Here is an 18,528-nt window from a genome sequence, read left to right on the forward strand (position 1 = left end):
CTTGTGATCGGTTAGGTATGGCAGAAGAAACCACTTGAAGACCACGTATTTGCCACCGTGGTTGGTCAGTTTCTACGAGAGAGATGGAAGAAAAGGTGGATGGCGAGCACCATGAGTCCATGAGGCAAATAAATACCATCTCTATACTTGTCATTCTTCAAGCATGGCTGTATTTTCTCTGTAGTAATAATCTTATGGAGGTAACACTGGTTTCGAGGTTACAAAGAGGTATGCAAATAAGAGGAAGTCTGCTGGTAGTTAGATCATTTAGATATGTTTGCTCAAAAAGAGGGTCATCGGAAACAATATAAAAGAGGTTATTTAATAAAAATGTCCTAGAGCTGAAACTAGAACCGGCTGTCAAGTAAGAATTGGCCTTATACTAGACCATGACTGATCTTGTTCTAGACCACAATCACATCCTTTATCCACGAGAAACATTCCACCTAATGTCATCACAAAGGAATAATTTAGATTTGCAACCTTTTAAAATTGAGACAGCCGATGACTCCGGAATTGGACCAAAAGCTGCACATGAGCTAGCTAGTCGTTAAGTTGGTGGAACATTTAATCTTAGCTACACCCTTCATGATCAAAAAAGTTATTTGCGTACCAAGCGACGGAGGGAGATGGCATATGGTCAAGCCGGAAGTATGTTGAAGTATTTTCAAGTCAAAATTGCTGAGAATCCATCCTTCCAATATGCTTTGCAAATGGATTGTGATGAACAAGTAGCAAACATATTTTAGGCTGATGCTAAAATGATCATAGACTATGCACATTTTAGTGATGTCACTTTTGGTACTACTTTTGGAACAAATAAAGAGAGTAGACTTTTGGTGTCTTTGTTGGATTCAATCATTTTCGAGAAACAGTAGTTTTTGGTGCAGCTCTTATGTATGATGAAACATTTGAGTCTTTCAAGTGGTTGTTTGAGACCTTTATAAAATCACATAATGGCAAGCAACCTCAAACAATTTATACAAACCAAGATAGTGCAATGGGCAAAGCTGTTGAATAAGTGTTCACAGAAGCATGGCATGGATTATGGACGTTCCACATAATACAGAATGCTATCAAGGATTTATCTCAACCGAAGAATGAAGGCTCAAGTATTTTATCTGATTTTAGTGCTTGTATGTATGAGTACAAGGACGAGGCAAAATTTGAAGAAACATTTGACACCATGAGAAGCAAGATGCAGAAGCAGACTTGGTTATATAGTATCTACAAGTTCAAAAAAAAGTGGGCTAAATGTTATATGAAGGATGTCCATACATTGGGGATGAGAAGCACACAATTAAGTGATAGTCTGAATAATGACTTGAAAGACCATTTTAAATCTAATTTTGAATATCATTTGGTTTCTACAACACTTTGAGAGGGTAGTGCAACTGAAAAGAGATAAGGAATTGAATTCTCTATTTGAGTCGAGGAAAAAGTTGCCAAGAATTAAAATGAAAATACCTATATTGTTGCAAGCAAGCAAGCTGTACACACCCATTATATTTGAAGCATTCCAAGCTGAATATGAACGTTTCATGGCAGCATGTGCTGAAGTGTTGGATGGAGATAATAAATATCTTGTTGCAATTGGAGATGAGAATTTAGCATTTGAAGAGGAGTACATGGTTGCTGGTAATCCTTTAGAGCAAATGGCTATATGTAGCTATGGTCAATTCAAGAGGATTCGAATATTCTGTGGCCATGCTTTAAAAGCTCTTGATTTGATGAATATCAAGTCACTGCCAACACATTATGTGTTAAAGCGATGAACGCATTAAAGCGATGGACGCAAGAAGCACGTCTTGAAACTATACAAGATAACCAAGGAAGAAGCATAGTTGAAGGTCCAAGATTGGATGAAATGCTTCGCTACAAATATCTCTCATGCAAATTTCTTAGTTTGGCACATCAAGCAGTTAATTCACCATAATGTTTCTTGCTAGTAGACAACACGCTTAACATCCTCACCAAGGAAGTTGAAAATAAAATGGCTACAAGTCCATGTATTAATTTGGGAGACCCATGTGCAGCTCGTGTTGATGTTCAAGAACCAAATGTTTCACTTACTAATGCAAGCCTAAAGAAGAAAGAATTCCGTACAAGAAATTTGAAGAGGAATAGATCATGGACAGATAAGAATGGGACAAGGAGGAAAAAACAAAGTACAACTAAAAAAACTAAGGTAAGTTCTTAGTACCAATTTCATCCTAGTGCTATATTTTAGTTCATGCCAATGACCTTTGCATTATAAATTTTGTTCTCTTTCCAGCAACAAGATGTTGAGAATGCTGGACTGCAGGCACAAGCTGTAGAAGAGAGCAGTTCTAGGACCAACATCAGTGATGTTGGACAATATGGGGTCATAAATACCTTCACCCAATTGTTGATGGTAATCAAAATAATAAGCTAAACGCATAAACTTAGTGACTGCAATGTTACTAAGTTTTTTTTTTACTCTGGTTCAACTTTACATGGGCCAAACACCAATGAGCTTGGCACTGAAGACATTTTAGCTATGGCAATGCTTTTGTTCTTGTTAATCATATGCTCTAGTCACAATTTCTTTTGCCTTGTGATGTGATTTGTCACTCTATTGTGTAATGAAACATGTTTTTTAAAACTCATGAGTTGCCTTGCATTTTATTTTCGTGAAATTCTACGTATTTTTTAGGTGAATTAGCAGTTTAGCACTAATCAATTGGAGGCTTTCAGATAATGTTTAGCAGAGCAAAGGCTTTATATGCATAAGCTGACATTTTTTGGGCCAAGCCTTCTTCTATTTGCTTTGATGGACTAGCCCATTCTACTCTGTGTACACACACGAATGTGAGCCACTGGTTTTTGCTAGACGGTGAGGATGGCTTGACTGCACCACCGTGCCTTCACCCCCCGAAGGCAGAGGATCTGAATCCCCTCGCTGTGGCCTCTCCTCTCCTCCCGTCATTGCATCTCCTATCGATCGGCTAAATCCTTTCTTCCTATATAATTGGTACCCTCAACAAGTCATTTATGCTATAAAGCTCAAATTTTGTGAGGCCACATAATCATGATTATATTGACCATTAGATCATCTTGCGTCTATGCAAATCAACCATTAGATCAAGTTCTTCTTAGCCGATGGCATCTGAGAGGACCAATGCTTTTTGTCTTCCTCTTAATTACCTCATGCATCATTATATCTCTCTTTATCACTAACCACTAACCAATACATCTCCCACCCGAATCCTACACCACTACATTTGTGTCTACCTCTTTCTCATTCCCTTTAATTTTCCTAATGCATCTACTAGCCATATCTAGGTCGATCCAATGGATTTTCTTGAAATATTTATGCTTGAACGGGCTTCCTCAATCATCTAAGGAGGAAATGTCAATGGTCCAATGAAAATTTGGTTTGTCACTGTCATAGATGACATCGAAAATTTGTTGGTACAAATTACAACACTCGATGATCTTTACCAATTGCAAGGATGTCTATCTATGTCTATCTCCTATGGTGATTGGTTTTTGGTACTCTATCATGATCTTGCTTCTTTTCACATCTGATTTCTTCGTTTATCACCAAGCTTTATTATGTCAATGTACCACAACTATGGTAACTTCAATTTTTGGTGTTGTAACTTCAATTTTTGGTAACTTTAAGTATTGAGGGATTGGTCCACTCTCACATTTGACCATCTACGTCTAATTAAAAGGTTGTGCTAAATCTTTGTGTTTTTCAGACTGGCAATCACTGAATTTGTTTCTCTACAATTCCTCCCATTTACTCATAGGTGAACATGTTTCTTGAAATTACTAGATTCATGCACCCAATAGTTGTTTCTTTTAAGATCATATACCAACATATGCATGCAGAGTTATCCGTATTTTCTCTTTGTTTTCTCGCAAAAAGAAATATTTTATTAGAGATCTTAAGCCAATTTAGTACATAATAAAAATAGTATCCTGTTTGCTTACCGTTCATGGTTCTTCGAAATGGGAGTATCTTAATTGGAATCATGTCATTTCAATTCATATAGTAATCCAATGTACATATCGAACGTTCAAGCATGCTGATCATGCAATTATGATAAATTTACAGCTATATGTTCCCTTCTATGTAATGATATTTTACCAATAGTCAAAAGTTCTAGAATTACATCTTATAAATTCACGATATAGCTATCCCGCAGCAACATGCGAGGTATCAACTAGTAACAAAAGCTCCCGAGCTAATGAGTAGAACATAACATGGAAAAATATAATACATAGGGATTACCTTTTCTACAAATATCTATCTTAAGGACTGGTCACTATATTTCACTGATTGAATGAATTCAGAAATTAGAAAGCCTTTTTATTTGAAACTTTAGAATGCCATCATCATGCAAAGAATAAGCCGAACATAACTGTACTGCATCTATTTTATATTATACTAGTTGATACCCCACGCGTTGCTGTGGGCTTTTGTAGAATTCAATAATGACCAAGTTTGATCAAATTAGAAAGCGATATGCTTTAGTGTGATTGAGCGCAGAGTATGATATTGAATTTATTTATCAAAAGATACGTGTCAAAAAGATGTTATGAAGATACTAATATGTACTTATGTAATTGCATATTAGTAATTGCACTTTGTTACCTTACATGATTAATCCAAAGAAATTCTTCTGTACTGCAGAAAGGCTAAACTACAACATTCAGAGCTTAAAATTTCTCTGCACCAGGAATTTGTCAACTCATTTGAGGAACCGATAAATATGATGCAATATAGGGAAAAAAATGCAAACTGTAGTAAATAGATTCCTCAAACAAAATCATGTGCTTGGGCATACAGGGAGAAAAAGGTAACACCATGAACAGAACATACTAACTGTAATTATATCAGACTTTTGATTTTACCTTCTGAATCGGATCATGTGGGTCAAAGCAATCAATGGTATTTGATCTGTTCATCTCACTGATCACATTCTTATAAAAATCAATTGTGCCAGAAAAGGAACAAATTTGTATTTAGGAGACTGGTGGCTGGAGCTCGCTGCTGTCGATGTTGCATTGCCGTTCATCTTTGATGGCCTGCATTTTTTTTTTCAAATATTCAGGTAGGACATGGCTACAACTGCTGAGAACCACCGTCCTGCTCAGGTGCTCTTTATTGGATTGTAACTTTGAAAGTGCTAATTAACAAATACAATCACTTGCTTGAAGCAGATGATCTGCAAACTGAATCATGTACTCCTGATAAAATCAAAAGGATAAAAATGTCCAGCTCGCTTCGATCCTTTTCTTATTTATTCCACCCTGTAATTTAAACTGGAAACACATATCTACAAATACAAAATTAGAAATAAAGTAACGAACAATGAACTGAGAAAAGTAAAATCGATCATTGTGGTAGAACTGTAGAAGGTAACAACTGCAAACCTGAAGTCAATTTGGACTGTGGGGACTGGTGTCAGGTCCTGCGTAGCTTCAGTGTGAAGGAGGATGGACAATGCAACAAAGGAAATCCGGCATCCACTGGAGCAAGGTAGCATCCAAGGTTGGGTCATGGGCGTGGATACATGCACTGTTGATGGGACAAATAAGTAGGGGTTGCAATTAGAAGAAATCCTTTCTTAAGAAACTAAAACAATAGTCAGTCAGTGCATACGATTAACGATAGTGTTACTTTCTTCAAGTTAAGAGAAACAATTCAACAGAACTTCATATTGCTCTAGCATGGACAAAATCACAGGGTATGCTCAAATAGTATGCAGACAAAATTCATGATGAATTCAGACTTACTAAACTGCATCAATTGTCGTACAGAATTGCTAAAGAGGCTGAAATAGACGATGTGCCAAACAACTAATGGTGATGATGTGCTACAGTGGTTAATCAGAATTATAAATTTTATCTTGTGTCAGGATTTCTGGAACACCTTGAAACGTAGTGATAATCTGCTTGCTGTCTTGACTGTTCCAACTCTCTGCGTTTAATTCAGACCTAAAAGGCTGAGACAAAGGCATAAGATAAGTCACAGTGGTAAGAACAAATGAAAAATCCCTTCAGTCTACAATTTCAGAATGTCGGTAAACTCGTAAACAACCAAAAATAGATTTTATGCAACCAATATTCACATGTAAAAGAAAGAATTGAAGTAAGAGATAAAGCAGATAAATTTTGACATTTGCATCAATTGCTGGAACACCTAAACACTAACCATCCATTACTCTTTTGGAATCACAAATATGTCATCCGATGAACTGTGCAGGATAAGAGAATGGAAACTGGGGGTGATGGCTGTATCCATGAATCCCTACAAAGCAAATCAAACAAATTCAATTAGCCGGTGCAAAGTTAATTTCTACACGCAGTGGTAACAAAACATCCTAACGATGTGAAAGAAACTTTGAGTGATCAGACGAAATTAAAGCATATGCTTTAAAAAAAGGATTGGCCAAAGTATTAGTCAAAGTCTCAGAGATCACACAAAAGTAGTGCTTCATGCATTAGGGATCTACTCCATGAAGTAGAACTGATGAAGGAACATGGGCCAGCGAGCAAACTGTAGCATGCATATCTGTCTATGGATCGTACAGCTCAAATTCCGCCCAGAAGTCCTCCGCAAACGTGGCGCAGCGCGAGTCAATCACAACCTGCATCGAATGCGAAATCCTCAAAACTCTGTAGGACTACAATCTGAACTCCTCAGCTTAAACAACAAACCAATCACGCGCGCACCTCGGTTCCAACTTTGAAGAGGAATGATGGGTCGGCTAACATTCGGTTGTGGAGCATCGAGAATGCCCGGATCATCGCGGCTAGAGGCCATGGTGCTGCCTAAGAGATGAAAAAGGGGACTGAAAATACCTTCTCACAAACATTTTTTTCCCTTGTCACAAAAAAATCTTCTACAATTCGGATTACCTGCAGATCGAAGTAGCGGAGCAACAGGACTTCCCAGATGCCAGCATCCTTGGCCGCCTCCATATCGGCCGGGAGCGAGACACCGCGTGCCATGGCTAGGCGCAGCACCTCATCGAACCTGAGCAGGGGCCCGAACTCGGCCTCCTCACAGTCGTCATCGTCGCTACCGCCGCCGCCGCCGCTGCCCTTGCCGCTATTTCCTCCGGAATCGCTCCCGTGGTCCCCCGCGCCTGATCCGTCGGTGGTGGTGGCACGTGGGGCTTGTGGCCTGGAGCAGGAGAGGGAATGGGGTTTGGGGGGCAGTGGGGAGAATAACCTGGAGGAGAGCTGGTGGAGGGGTCTTAGCTCGTGAGAGGGATTTGATGGGGAGGAGGAGGAGATCACGGCGGCAGCGACGGCGGAGGCGAGGGAGGGGAGGCGGCGGAGGCGAGAGAGGAGAGGGGAAGGGGCATGGCGCTAGGGCTCCCGGCGCGGGCGCATATCTCCATCTCACGATACAGCCGACGCTACAGGCGCGCAGCTCCGCGGCGTGGCTGGCGCGTGGGGATGGGGGAGGCGCGGGGAGGAGAAGCGAGCACTTCATCCGACGGCTGAGATGCGATGTAAGATTAGATCCAATGGCTGAGATTTACAGGTGAAGAAGGATATATAGAAAGAAGGATAAGATCTTTTGATTTTTATAGTTAAATATATTTAAGGTTTATCAATTTTATAAAAAGATTAGCACGTTTAGCTAAATCTAACATAAAACATGTTTTGATAATACATTTATTTTGTAATAATATTATTTATTTTTTATTAAATTAAAGAAGTTTGATTAAGTAAAAAGAGTAAATAGTTAATAATATAAAAGGGAGGGAGTATATACGAAAGCTCGACAGAAATCAAACGAATGAAGAAGTTTATGTACTAATATCTACAAAGTCAAAGGTCTAAAATGAAAGAAGACGAATCCCCCCCACATCCCCATCGCTCGATTCCTTTCCATCCCTCGCCTCCGCGCGACGGCAGCGACAGCGGCGGCAGCGTTGCCGCTGTCCCCCCATCCCCTCGGGCGGCGGCGGCGGCGGCGGCGCGACCACCGGTGCGGTTCCCCATCCCTAACCCTAGCTAGCCATTTCTCACTGCCGTACTACCGCCTTGAACTGCAGAGATTCATCTGGAATTTAGGTTCTCTTTTTGTTGTTGGTGACGAACAACTCTAAGCGGTCTAGCTTTGCTCACGTTGCTTCGTTTAGTTCTGTTCAAATTATGTTTCTGTTCCTGTTTGCTGTGGGCTAATCTAATCCACATATTATTAGCTTCCTCTCCAATGAATGTATGAACGAATGGATGGAATTAACCTATCGAAGCTTGTCTGTTTCAGATTCGGTTGGTGCGTGTTGCAGTACAATCGTGAAAGAAAAGGGAAATTGTAGGATTTCGCTTCGATAAGTTGACCGTATTGTGGATGTGATATGCACACATGCCCGTGTTATGTTAGGTAATATGTGTGTTAGGTAATGACGAGCTTGCCTGGTAGGGGTGTATCGCCGTCTTCGTCTGATCCGTTGTGCGAGGGTAACGCTGCACCTTCTTCTTCTTCTAGCTCGGGGCAGGACCTGAAACAATTGAAGAACTCGATCCTGTCCTGCGTTTTCAGCTCCCCTTTCAGTATATTTGAGGCGCACCAGGATTCGTCGGCGAACAGGTCGCTGAAACCGCACTCTGGATCCTATGCTTGGTCGAGGTTTTTGAGGAGGATCGCGTGTACCGGCTCGATGTGGCGTTTCCTGGGCGCCTCCAAGGCTCTCACTTCAAGTGATGTGTGGTTCCTTGGTAAATGTTACAAGCTGTCGTCCGAGGAGTTATCTAATAGCTCGGATTGCGAAAGTGGGAATGCCGCATTTTTAGAGGACTTCTCATCAAGGATATGGATCACTTACAGGAAAGGTAGGCATTGCAACCATATGCCTGGTACAGCAAGTTAATGGACATCAGTGATGAGTTGTTTGCATGATCTTTTTGTCTCAGGCTTTGATGCCATCTCTGATTCCAAATATACTAGTGATGTCAACTGGGGCTGTATGGTCAGAAGCAGCCAAATGCTGGTTGCTCAGGTCCTTCCCTACTATATTTAATTGAAAGCGCTTCTCCTTTTTTTACCACTGCAGATGTAAATAAAATGGTATTTGGATGGATTTTTGCAGGCATTGATTTTCCACCATCTTGGAAGGTCTTGGAGAAAGCCCTCACAGAAGGTGAGATACATGACTACCTGTTCTGATCTTAAGACTAAATAAAATTTTCTGTTTTTAGTTGTAGTAGGTGATGGACCTCTTTTAATTTGTAATGTAGGGTTGCTTATAATGATCGAATGTTCATATGCAGCCGTATAGCCCTGAATATATAGGGATCTTACACATGTTTGGTGATTCTGAAGCTTGTGCTTTCTCGATTCACAATTTACTTCAAGCTGGAAAGAGTTACGGTCTGGCTGCTGGATCATGGGTAGGTCCATACGCCATGTGCCGGGCATGGCAAACCCTTGTCTGTACCAATAGGGAGCATCATGAAGCTGTAGATGGGAATGGGAATTTTCCTATGGCTCTTTATGTGGTATCTGGTGATGAAGATGGTGAAAGAGGGGGAGCTCCAGTTGTTTGTATTGATGTTGCTGCTCAGCTTTGCTGTGATTTCAACAAAAATCAATCAACCTGGTCTCCGATTCTTTTGTTGGTCCCTCTGGTTCTTGGTCTTGACAAACTTAATCCAAGGTAATCACCAAGCTATTAAAATACCATGCTTTGTAGACTTTTGTGGAACAGTGTTTGGTTATCTGATATAGAGTTGTCCAAGTTGGTTTTTTCTACATGTACGCTATAAACCTGTAAGGATAGTGAAGTGGCTTGGGGCCTGGGCATCTACTCACACTCTACTATCTTCTAAATACAACATCCATTGTGTTATTACTCTACTCTGGTGTCTTAGTAGCTTTCCGTATGTTTATCAGAAAGAACAAAAGCTCGTCTTAAATCTAGAGAGCTATCAATTAAACTATGTTATGAACAAGGACAACGGTTTGGTCTTTCTGCTGACGATTGATTATAGTACTAACCATTTCCTGTCATTGGACTTTCTATCAGGTACATTCCTTTACTAAAGGAGACATTGACATTTCCTCAAAGCTTGGGCATTTTGGGTGGAAAGCCTGGAACATCAACCTACATTGCTGGGGTACAGGATGACAGGGCGCTCTACCTAGACCCCCATGAAGTTCAGCTGGTAAAACTATATTATTTTCTTAGCATATATGAACACCAGTTTGACAGATGTTGTGTTTTTCTGCCTCCAGTGAGTTAAGCAATCTACTCAATAAGTAGATTGACTTTCATGTAGCTATGTGTAATTAGAGTCTTGATGTCACATTGTCACATGCACCAATATGATCAGCAATTCATGCCTTTCCAATGGTGCTCCGCTGATTGCTCCGTCCTCCCAAGCCCTCCCGTTCACAAAAAAGGAAAAGAAAAGAAAACAGTATTACTAGTATGCACCTTTGTCTACTATGCGTGCAGTCAGGGATTGCTATCATCTGGCATTCTGGATTTTTTTCATGTTCCAGATTAAACTGAAAATCTCTTTCGGAAGGCACTCTGGCTTATCTACTGTTGGGTTGCATAGCCTTTAGCCCTGTACTCCATTTATTAATGCCTCAAGCATCCCAGTTTGCTAAGATTAAATGGTCTGTCTATGTCTTTCAGCCATGTGTGTTCTTAATCTTGTTACAGTACCAGTTTTCTGCTTGGGATCCCTTTTTGGTTAGCAATCATATGGAAGTATATTTATCAATGTAATGATTAGGGAGCTTTTGGTTTTTCATTTTGGAGTTATGGTAGTGACAGTGGGTGCTCTCTACATCTCAGGCAGTTGATATTGCAGCTGATAACTTAGAGGCAGGCACTTCCTCATATCACTGCAGGTATGTTCACAATTGCAAATTTGCAATTAGGATCTGGTAAATGGTACATGCATTTGTTTTTCCTTTGAAATTTTAAATAGTAAAACCCTTATTCATCTCTAACCGCACATTGACAGCACTGTACGAGATTTGGCCCTAGACCTGATAGACCCGTCATTGGCTATCGGTTTTTACTGCCGTGACAAAGGTGAACTGTTATTGCCAGATAAAATGTTGGGTCATCATTTAAGTTCACTCCAATCTTGGTTTTCTTATTTACTCTGTCTGTCTGCTTATGTAGACGACTTTGATGATTTCTGTTCTCGGGCCTCTGAGCTAGTGGACAAAGCCAATGGAGCACCACTCTTCACCGTTGTGCAGTCGGTTCAACCTTCAAAACAAATGTATAATGAGGAGAGTAGCTCAGGGGATGGCATGGACAGCATCAACGTTGAGGGTCTCGATGGCTCTGGTGAAACGGGAGAGGAGGAATGGCAGATTCTTTAGTGATGAAGTGGAAAAAAACTGACTTCACGAGGAAACTGAAAAAAATGTTGCGTCCAACACATCGGTGGAATGCCCTTGTTTTATGTGTGGGTGAATGAATAGAAATGACTCGTTATTTTAGAGTGTGTAGAGAACAAGCTGGACTGTCTCAATAGCCCAGGGGAGCTGGGAAAAATCGGCGTTGGGTACGTGCTACCGATGTAAAAATGTGATCAGTTCATCGCTCATTCGTTGGAAATTTTCTTGTGTCATACGTGCTCCTGTGGTTGGTTATGAAAATGAATTTATTACACGATGTTCTGTTATACTGTGCCCACTTATTTATACTATAAGACCTTGTTCGTTTAATCCCTCCCAAAAGAAGATTGAGTAGGATTTGGAGGAGATTTATTCCACAACTATTACGGTATGAAATTATTCCCCTTGATCCCCTCCATTCCTTCTCTCTTGAGGATTAAACAAACAAAGCCTAAGTGGGTTTGCTGGTCGATTCATTTGTGCCCTTATTCTGTTACCATATTAGAAGGTCGTGGTTGTTCTGTTACGGGAGAGGCGACACACTACCCGCTGTGCAAGATGTGATCGGAATTTTAGCATTTAATGCATTCAAATTAGTTTTTTTATTAGCATTTAATAGACGGAGCGTTGAGGGCTCGGAGGGCGACGATGGCGCAGCTAGCGTTGATAATGGAGATCGGCAACGGATTGGTGTCCTCCTCGTTGTCCCTTGCAGGCTCCCCTCTCTTCTCCTCCAAGGATGGGATGGTGGGGATTCTTGCAGCCTTGCAGCACGATCCCAACTTTTTTTCAGCTGAGGCTCTCGTCTCTCAAGTTAGTCCCGCGTCCTATGAAGTAATTGTCCCATACCACCACGATAACCGTTATCCTATTTGTTGAGCTATGGCTACACGTCACGTATGAGCACTGTGAAGGACTTGATATTTGCGGTGAGACATGTTTGCTTCAAACTCCTGAGGTTGCCGCGATCTTGTTTAGTGTATATTCTGGTTGCTACGGTAGTGGGGGTCTCAGTTTTTGGGGTCATGTTACTGTAGAACTTCTTGATTTATATATAGACAGAGGGTAAATAAGTAGTGGAGATTAACAAACTAAATAAATCTTAGTGAAAAACTTCATAGCAATATAATGGTGACAATAAGAACTTTTAACCATTAATGCACTAAAATATTTTTTATTATCTTTTTTTTTCTTTTCTTCATCTCATGCAACAAATTTTCTTTGATAGATGGTACGAGTCGACTATAAGCCGTTGGTATACGTATTCTCTTTTCTCCGCTCTCTCTTTCACATCAGCAGAGATTTATTTACATAGTATCAGATAGAGAACACTCGTTAACAATCGTTGTACGTGCCCTTAGCACCATCCAAACTTCTTATGTTTTTTATTTCAACGACCATAATCACGTACGCGTACGCTCAATATTAAAAGAAACAATGCCGTGTGGGAGATTCCATGTGAACTACCGGGGGAGCTAAATGTGGGGAAATGAAGTTAGGTGTGTCGTCAAAGATTTGTTTCATCAATAAAAGATGGATTAATTAAGTTTGGAGCTGAAAAAGAAAAAAAATGTTTTTAATAAAAGATGGATTAAGTTTTGAGCTGAAAAAGAAAAATGTCTCCATCCACGACACCACATGGCTAATCACCAACCACAAGAAAGGGTTTGACTTTGCCTAAACCACACACATCCATGTTACTAGTACGTACGATCGAGTAGCACTGAACACTTTGGATTACTCCTGAATTAACAAAGTCAACAAATGGCAGATCCCATATTCCCCCTGGTACTCCTCCCTCTCCATATAGAATTGTAATTTATGTGGTTGGCATATCCAAACAGGTAATTAATCTCCAATGCAGCAGGTGCTTCGAGAAGAAACAGTAACTATTTTCTCTTGTTAATCGAATGTAAGGGTGTTTTAGTCATCACACACATATGCTTAGCAGGTACTTAAGTTGGTAATCACCTTTGCAGCAACCATTTAAAACTCATGACAAAATGTCATCACCGAAGAACATAAATTCTTCCATACCTGATCAGCCCACTGAAATGGCAATGAAAAAAAAAACACACTAGCGATCTAGTGGAGTATACTTTAGACACGTTATATTATACGAATCAAAACAAAAACAATCTTTTATTACAAGCCATCTTGCGTAACCATTGACTATCTTTCCGATCACAATGGAGAACACTGAACACCACCCACGTAGCGTAGCCCCATTTTGTTCGATCGTCATCATCTTTAATCCCCAAAGATAGAAGAAACTGTAGCAAAATGTTTTATAGAACAGAATGACTGTACATACGACTCTATACGTACGACCTGCATACGACCGCACATAACAGATTTTAACTTGTTTTGATTGGGCCACGTGAATGCTTATGAATCCTGTGATTGGTTGATTTGGTGCAGTCGTATAAGAGCCGTACAGTTCAGTTAGATGTATAGCACTACTCTTTATACAATAGGGATATTACATCCATGTAACTACTTTTAGATTAGATTACTTTTTTTTACACAATTATTTGTGAATAGGGATATTACAATGTAACTACTTTTAGATTAGATTACATTTCTTTACACAATTATTTCTGAATGGGTGTGTACTTACAATGACGCTATCTTTTGTTCGTATATATGCGTCTTAATCAGTTGTCCTACCTTAATTACTTATTATTACCTGTACATGAGATGTGTAATTGTGAGGTTTGTCTCCAACCCGTTTCAATTCCCACGCACGTCACTCCTCCCACGTCTCCACCTCTTCTCCCGCCGCCTTCTCCTTATTTTTTCCTCTCGCCATCACACATCTCTCCACTTCCACCTCCACCTCCATGGCGCCCACCACCACATGCCAACGCATCCTCCTCCTCCTCCTCCTCCTCCTCCTCCTCGCCATTGCTCGGCCTGCCTCGTCGCAGCTCTTCACGCCGGCGCCGCCGCCACCGGTACAGGCTGCGGATGGCGGCGGGAGCGCGGGCTTTAACGTGGCGACGTCGCTCCTCTTCGTCGGGGTTGTCATCGCGCTCTTCTTGCTCGGCTTCTTCTCCGCGTACCTCCGCCGCTGCTCCGAGGCCGCCACCGCCGCGCACCGTCTCCGTGGGGGCGGGGGCGGCGGCGCGGTGCACGCCAGCGCGGCCGTGGCGGCCGCCGCCGCGGCGGCGTTCGCGGGGAGCGCCGGGAGGAGGAGGGGGCGCGCGGGGCTCGACGTCGCCGCGATGGAGGCGCTGCCGGTGCTGACGTACGCGACGGCGAGGGCGGTGAAGGCCGGGCGCGGGGCGCTCGAGTGCGCGGTCTGCCTCGCCGAGTTCGCCGACGGCGGCGAGAAGCTCCGCCTCCTCCCCGGGTGCTGCCACGTGTTCCACGCCGCCTGCATCGACGTCTGGCTCGCCGCGCACGTCACCTGCCCCGTCTGCCGCGCCGACCTCGCCGACCCGGCCGTCGCCGCCGCCGGCCACGTCCTTGCCGCTGACCTCGCCGCGCAGGCAGAGGCGCCCAACCACACGGTGGTCAACGTCGACACACCGGAGTCAACGATCGGAAAGGACTCGCCGTCCGATCAGCAGCCGCCGGAGTCGTTGACGGCGGAGGAGCGGGTGGACCGGTACACGCTGCGGCTGCCGGAGAGGCTGAAGAGGGAGATCGAGGAGGCCAAGCTGCTCCGCCGGTCGGTGAGCGCGGTCACCGCGCCCGCGGCCGCGTCGAGCGGGCGGTGGGCGTCGGCGGCGTCGCGGACAATGTCGGCGGCGCGTCCGAGCCGGCGTTGGTCGGCGCTGCTCCGTGCATTGTCCGGGCCGCGATACAGCGACATGGACGGCGGCGGCGGCGGCGGCCGGAGGGTGGCGCCGCTGCAAACCCACGGCGCCACCGGCACGAGCCATGGCGAAGGGGAGGACGTCGAGGTGGTGGTGGTGCACGGCGACGCCGGGACGGACGTGGAGAAGTACTACGCGCACAGCCTCACGTTCGCGGGATTCGTGATCGACGGCGACGTCGCCGCCGGCGACTGGAACCCCGAGGTGTTCCAGGTGTCCACCGCCGTTCCAGCCGCCGCCGGCGCCACAGCGATGAAATGCAACTCATATTGATGAAATTTAATTTCAATAGGAGCTGTACACATTTTTCTTTCCTTGGTAATCTTTTCATTCCAGCAATCCTTTTAGAAGTAGAAGAGGGGATTAAATGCTTATGGTGAATGTACCCCTAATTTTAATAGGAACTGTACATTTTAGATCAGACAATTTGTTGATGTATGTGGTAATCTTTGCAAGAACTACAGAACATGAAAAAAAACCCCTAACAATCTCTAATTCATGGGGATACCTCTGGCATGAAACTCTAAATTGATCTTAACTCTGGTCATTTTACATGTAATGTTCATCAAAGTCAACATTCCAATTCATCCATCATCACCATTGACCACAAAAGATGCACCTACCTGAAGGCTGAAGCATAAAAGACTTTATGTCCATGCAGTTAACAGTGGATGCACCAGTTTTCAAGGAAAATAAATTAAAGGTTGTTTACACAAATTAATTTGTTCCCAATAAAGTACAAGGGCACAATCATGGGAGATCTATCTTGGAAATCTGCAGCATCACACCAAGATCAATTCAGAAATCTGAGGAGGACAGTGCATCACAAGCTTTGACATGATGAGCAATTACCATGACCCCTGACATCAAGCAATGCATGGAATTCAGAGCCTAAACTGGATGCCCTAATTGTTGATTAGCTCCACAAACTTCTGGGGAAAATCAGTAGTGAAAACCACAATTATTAAGATCGGACCAGACCGGCGGTCCGACCGAAAAAATCCGGAACCAGGGCCTCAACCGGTCCGGTCCAGCCAAAAGATCAGCCATGCAATCAAACCGGAAGAAAGCCGGTTGAACTGCCGGTTTTAGGTATGAACCGGAGAAAAACCGGACATTAGACCAGAGCATAAACTGGTAACAGGCAGTTGGAACGTGAGATGGGAGAGAGAAGAGAAAATTAGGGGAAAAAGAGGCGCGCGGTGGACTCAAACTGCCAACCTGTGCTCTTAGAGCATCTCCAACAGAGTGGCCATTTTTGACTCTCAAAATACCTATTTAGCCAGTCTAACAAAAATTTAGAGAGTGAAATTTGTCTTCTATTCCAATAGACTCTCCACATTCCACTCTCTATTAACCAATAGACCCCACCTGTCATTCTCCTCTTTCTTCTTCCTCCCCCTTCTCCCATCCTCTGCTCATTCTTCTGCAGAGCTTGTGCCAGTGGCGGCGGTCGTGGCGGGCGACGGCGCGGACTGCGGTGGCGTAGGCCACGGCCGGCGATGGCGCGGACGCCGGCGGAGGCCGCGGCCGGTGACAACGCAGATGGCGACGGCGGACGTGGCGGACGACGGCGCGTACTGCGGCGGCGGTCGCAGCGGGCGACGGCGTGGCCGCGGTCGGCGGCGGAGGTCGCGGCCGGCGATGCCGGCGGAGGCCGCGGACGGCCGTGGCGGTCGCGTACAACGACGAGAAACAATAGCCTGATGTTAATGTGCGTGGAGCCCACAGTTGGACAGTCATTTTTGGCGGGCCAAATTTGGCTAGTGGAGGGAGGGTTTTGGCCAGCCAGATGGCTTAGCCATCCGGTTGGAGAGGCTGTTGGAGGGTGTTTTTTCGTTGGAATGGCTAAAATTTAGCTTGGAGAATCATTTGGAGAGACTGTTGGAGATGCTCTTAGGAAGCAATCTCCCACCACTAAGTTATGATTTTAATAAATATGTGAAGCTATTTGACCCGTGTTGAGCCAGTGGTCCAACCGGTCGGACCATGCAAACCGTGAACCGACGGCTTCACCGGTTTAACGTCCGATCCGGTCCTAATAACTATGGTGAAAACAGTATTACGAGTCTACTAACTCGCAATCGACTTCTTTCAGTCCATGAATATACATATCTATTTCCCCAAGAACAAGGCAGGAAAAGAGGTCTCTTCAACTTCTAATGCAAGTAATCTTCAGACCTTTTCATGAGAATTGTCTGACAGTAAATGAACAAATAATACAGTGGAGAATGATTCAAGGCCACTAATGCAAATACTTTCTTTTCCACTGTACCGACAGAGACTCTGTTAAATTATGGTTTCTCTGAATCTGACATAGTTCATCACAAATAAAAAATAATCATTGGTTAGAAACAAGTTGGTTGGAATTGTTTAGAGGTAGGTGCAAACTGGATAGCCAAGTTGTTGCATATTCTATAGTTCAAACCAGTGTATATAAACCTTGATGACTTTTTCAGGGACATTACAATTTAAATAGGAGGGAGTCAACAAATAGTAGAACCATGATTGATTATCGATATTTTACATCAACATGCTATTATTATTAGGTTCCCTTTGATCACAAAATAAATCATTTTATATAAGATTATGTTAAACTTTTGAAATTTTAACTATCAGCGACTTTTAAAATAGATCGTTTGAAAATATAAGTTGTATGTGTATATTTATATTGAAAATTAATATCATTAATTAGAATTCATAAGCTAATTATAATATAAAATTACGATTAAAGTCATGTCTCGAATATTTAGGGGAAAAAACGTTTGTTTTTAAACAGAGGGAATACTTCAGTCTTGAAGTTCCTCAATATAAGAATAGTTCACTATTTCCATATTCCAAAATGAAAACATGTTTATGTAATACATTGTGCAAAGTCAATCAGTCATTTAAGTATCTGTACAGCAAGATGCCACCAAATCTAATTATGGTTTTAAAATCCAAGTAGCAAATACAAAGCCTTCTTTGGTCAACAGAGCAAGCAAGATGCATTGCATTCTCTTAAAAAATAAACATATATTTCACTGGGTATTACCTTAGAAATTCAGCTGTGAACTACAAATACCTGATAGTATAATTTAGTCAGGCCATCTCTATCTTAAACAGGTCGTGCTAATTCCATGTTCTTTTCAAAACTGCAGAACAGCTTGTGCTTAATTAGTTATCTTGACTTGTTTAGTTGTTACTCCATTTGCTGTACTTCCAATCAGGAAGAGAAAAAAATTATAAAAATACAATGCAGGTTCATCTGATAAACGAGCTCACCTCTTCAAGGAGTAAACTAGTCCCAGCTATCATATGCATCTTCTCAGGGAAGTCAAAGTATCTTGCAGTCCTCCTACT

The 18,528-nt window shown here is 42.7% G+C and overlaps 2 protein-coding genes and 2 pseudogenes across 3 annotated transcripts; 3 read left to right on the top strand and 1 right to left on the bottom strand.

The window, feature by feature from the left end:
- The first annotated feature begins 193 nt into the window (after nucleotides 1-193).
- Nucleotides 194-3,743, top strand: LOC136355633 (protein FAR1-RELATED SEQUENCE 5-like; annotated as a pseudogene).
- A 1,098-nt stretch (nucleotides 3,744-4,841) lies between these two features.
- On the bottom strand, nucleotides 4,842-7,480 carry LOC4333021 (uncharacterized; annotated as a pseudogene).
- Nucleotides 7,481-7,831: 351 nt separating this feature from the next.
- On the top strand, nucleotides 7,832-11,646 carry LOC4333022 (cysteine protease ATG4A-like). 2 transcript variants are annotated; one of them, NM_001417803.1, is made up of 10 exons: nucleotides 7,832-7,981; nucleotides 8,264-8,457; nucleotides 8,540-8,829; nucleotides 8,911-8,996; nucleotides 9,087-9,137; nucleotides 9,268-9,653; nucleotides 10,023-10,161; nucleotides 10,803-10,858; nucleotides 10,975-11,045; nucleotides 11,139-11,646. In NM_001417803.1, the coding sequence occupies exons 3-10, from the start codon at nucleotides 8,658-8,660 to the stop codon at nucleotides 11,342-11,344; spliced, it is 1,167 nt and encodes a 388-aa protein (NP_001404732.1). In that variant the 5' UTR covers nucleotides 7,832-7,981; nucleotides 8,264-8,457; nucleotides 8,540-8,657; the 3' UTR covers nucleotides 11,345-11,646. The 2 variants fall into 2 exon arrangements, with proteins under 2 accessions (NP_001404732.1, NP_001404731.1); NM_001417802.1 differs by having other exon boundaries at nucleotides 7,855-7,981; nucleotides 8,264-8,829.
- Nucleotides 11,647-14,099: 2,453 nt separating this feature from the next.
- LOC107280375 (E3 ubiquitin-protein ligase Os03g0188200-like) lies at nucleotides 14,100-15,693 on the top strand. The gene has a single exon (XM_015774544.3). The coding sequence runs from the start codon at nucleotides 14,206-14,208 to the stop codon at nucleotides 15,457-15,459; it is 1,254 nt and encodes a 417-aa protein (XP_015630030.2). The 5' UTR covers nucleotides 14,100-14,205; the 3' UTR covers nucleotides 15,460-15,693.
- The last annotated feature ends 2,835 nt before the right edge of the window (nucleotides 15,694-18,528 follow it).

This window comes from Oryza sativa, chromosome 3 (genome assembly GCF_034140825.1).
Source record: "Oryza sativa Japonica Group chromosome 3, ASM3414082v1".
In the NCBI taxonomy this organism is placed as follows: domain Eukaryota; kingdom Viridiplantae; phylum Streptophyta; class Magnoliopsida; order Poales; family Poaceae; genus Oryza; species Oryza sativa.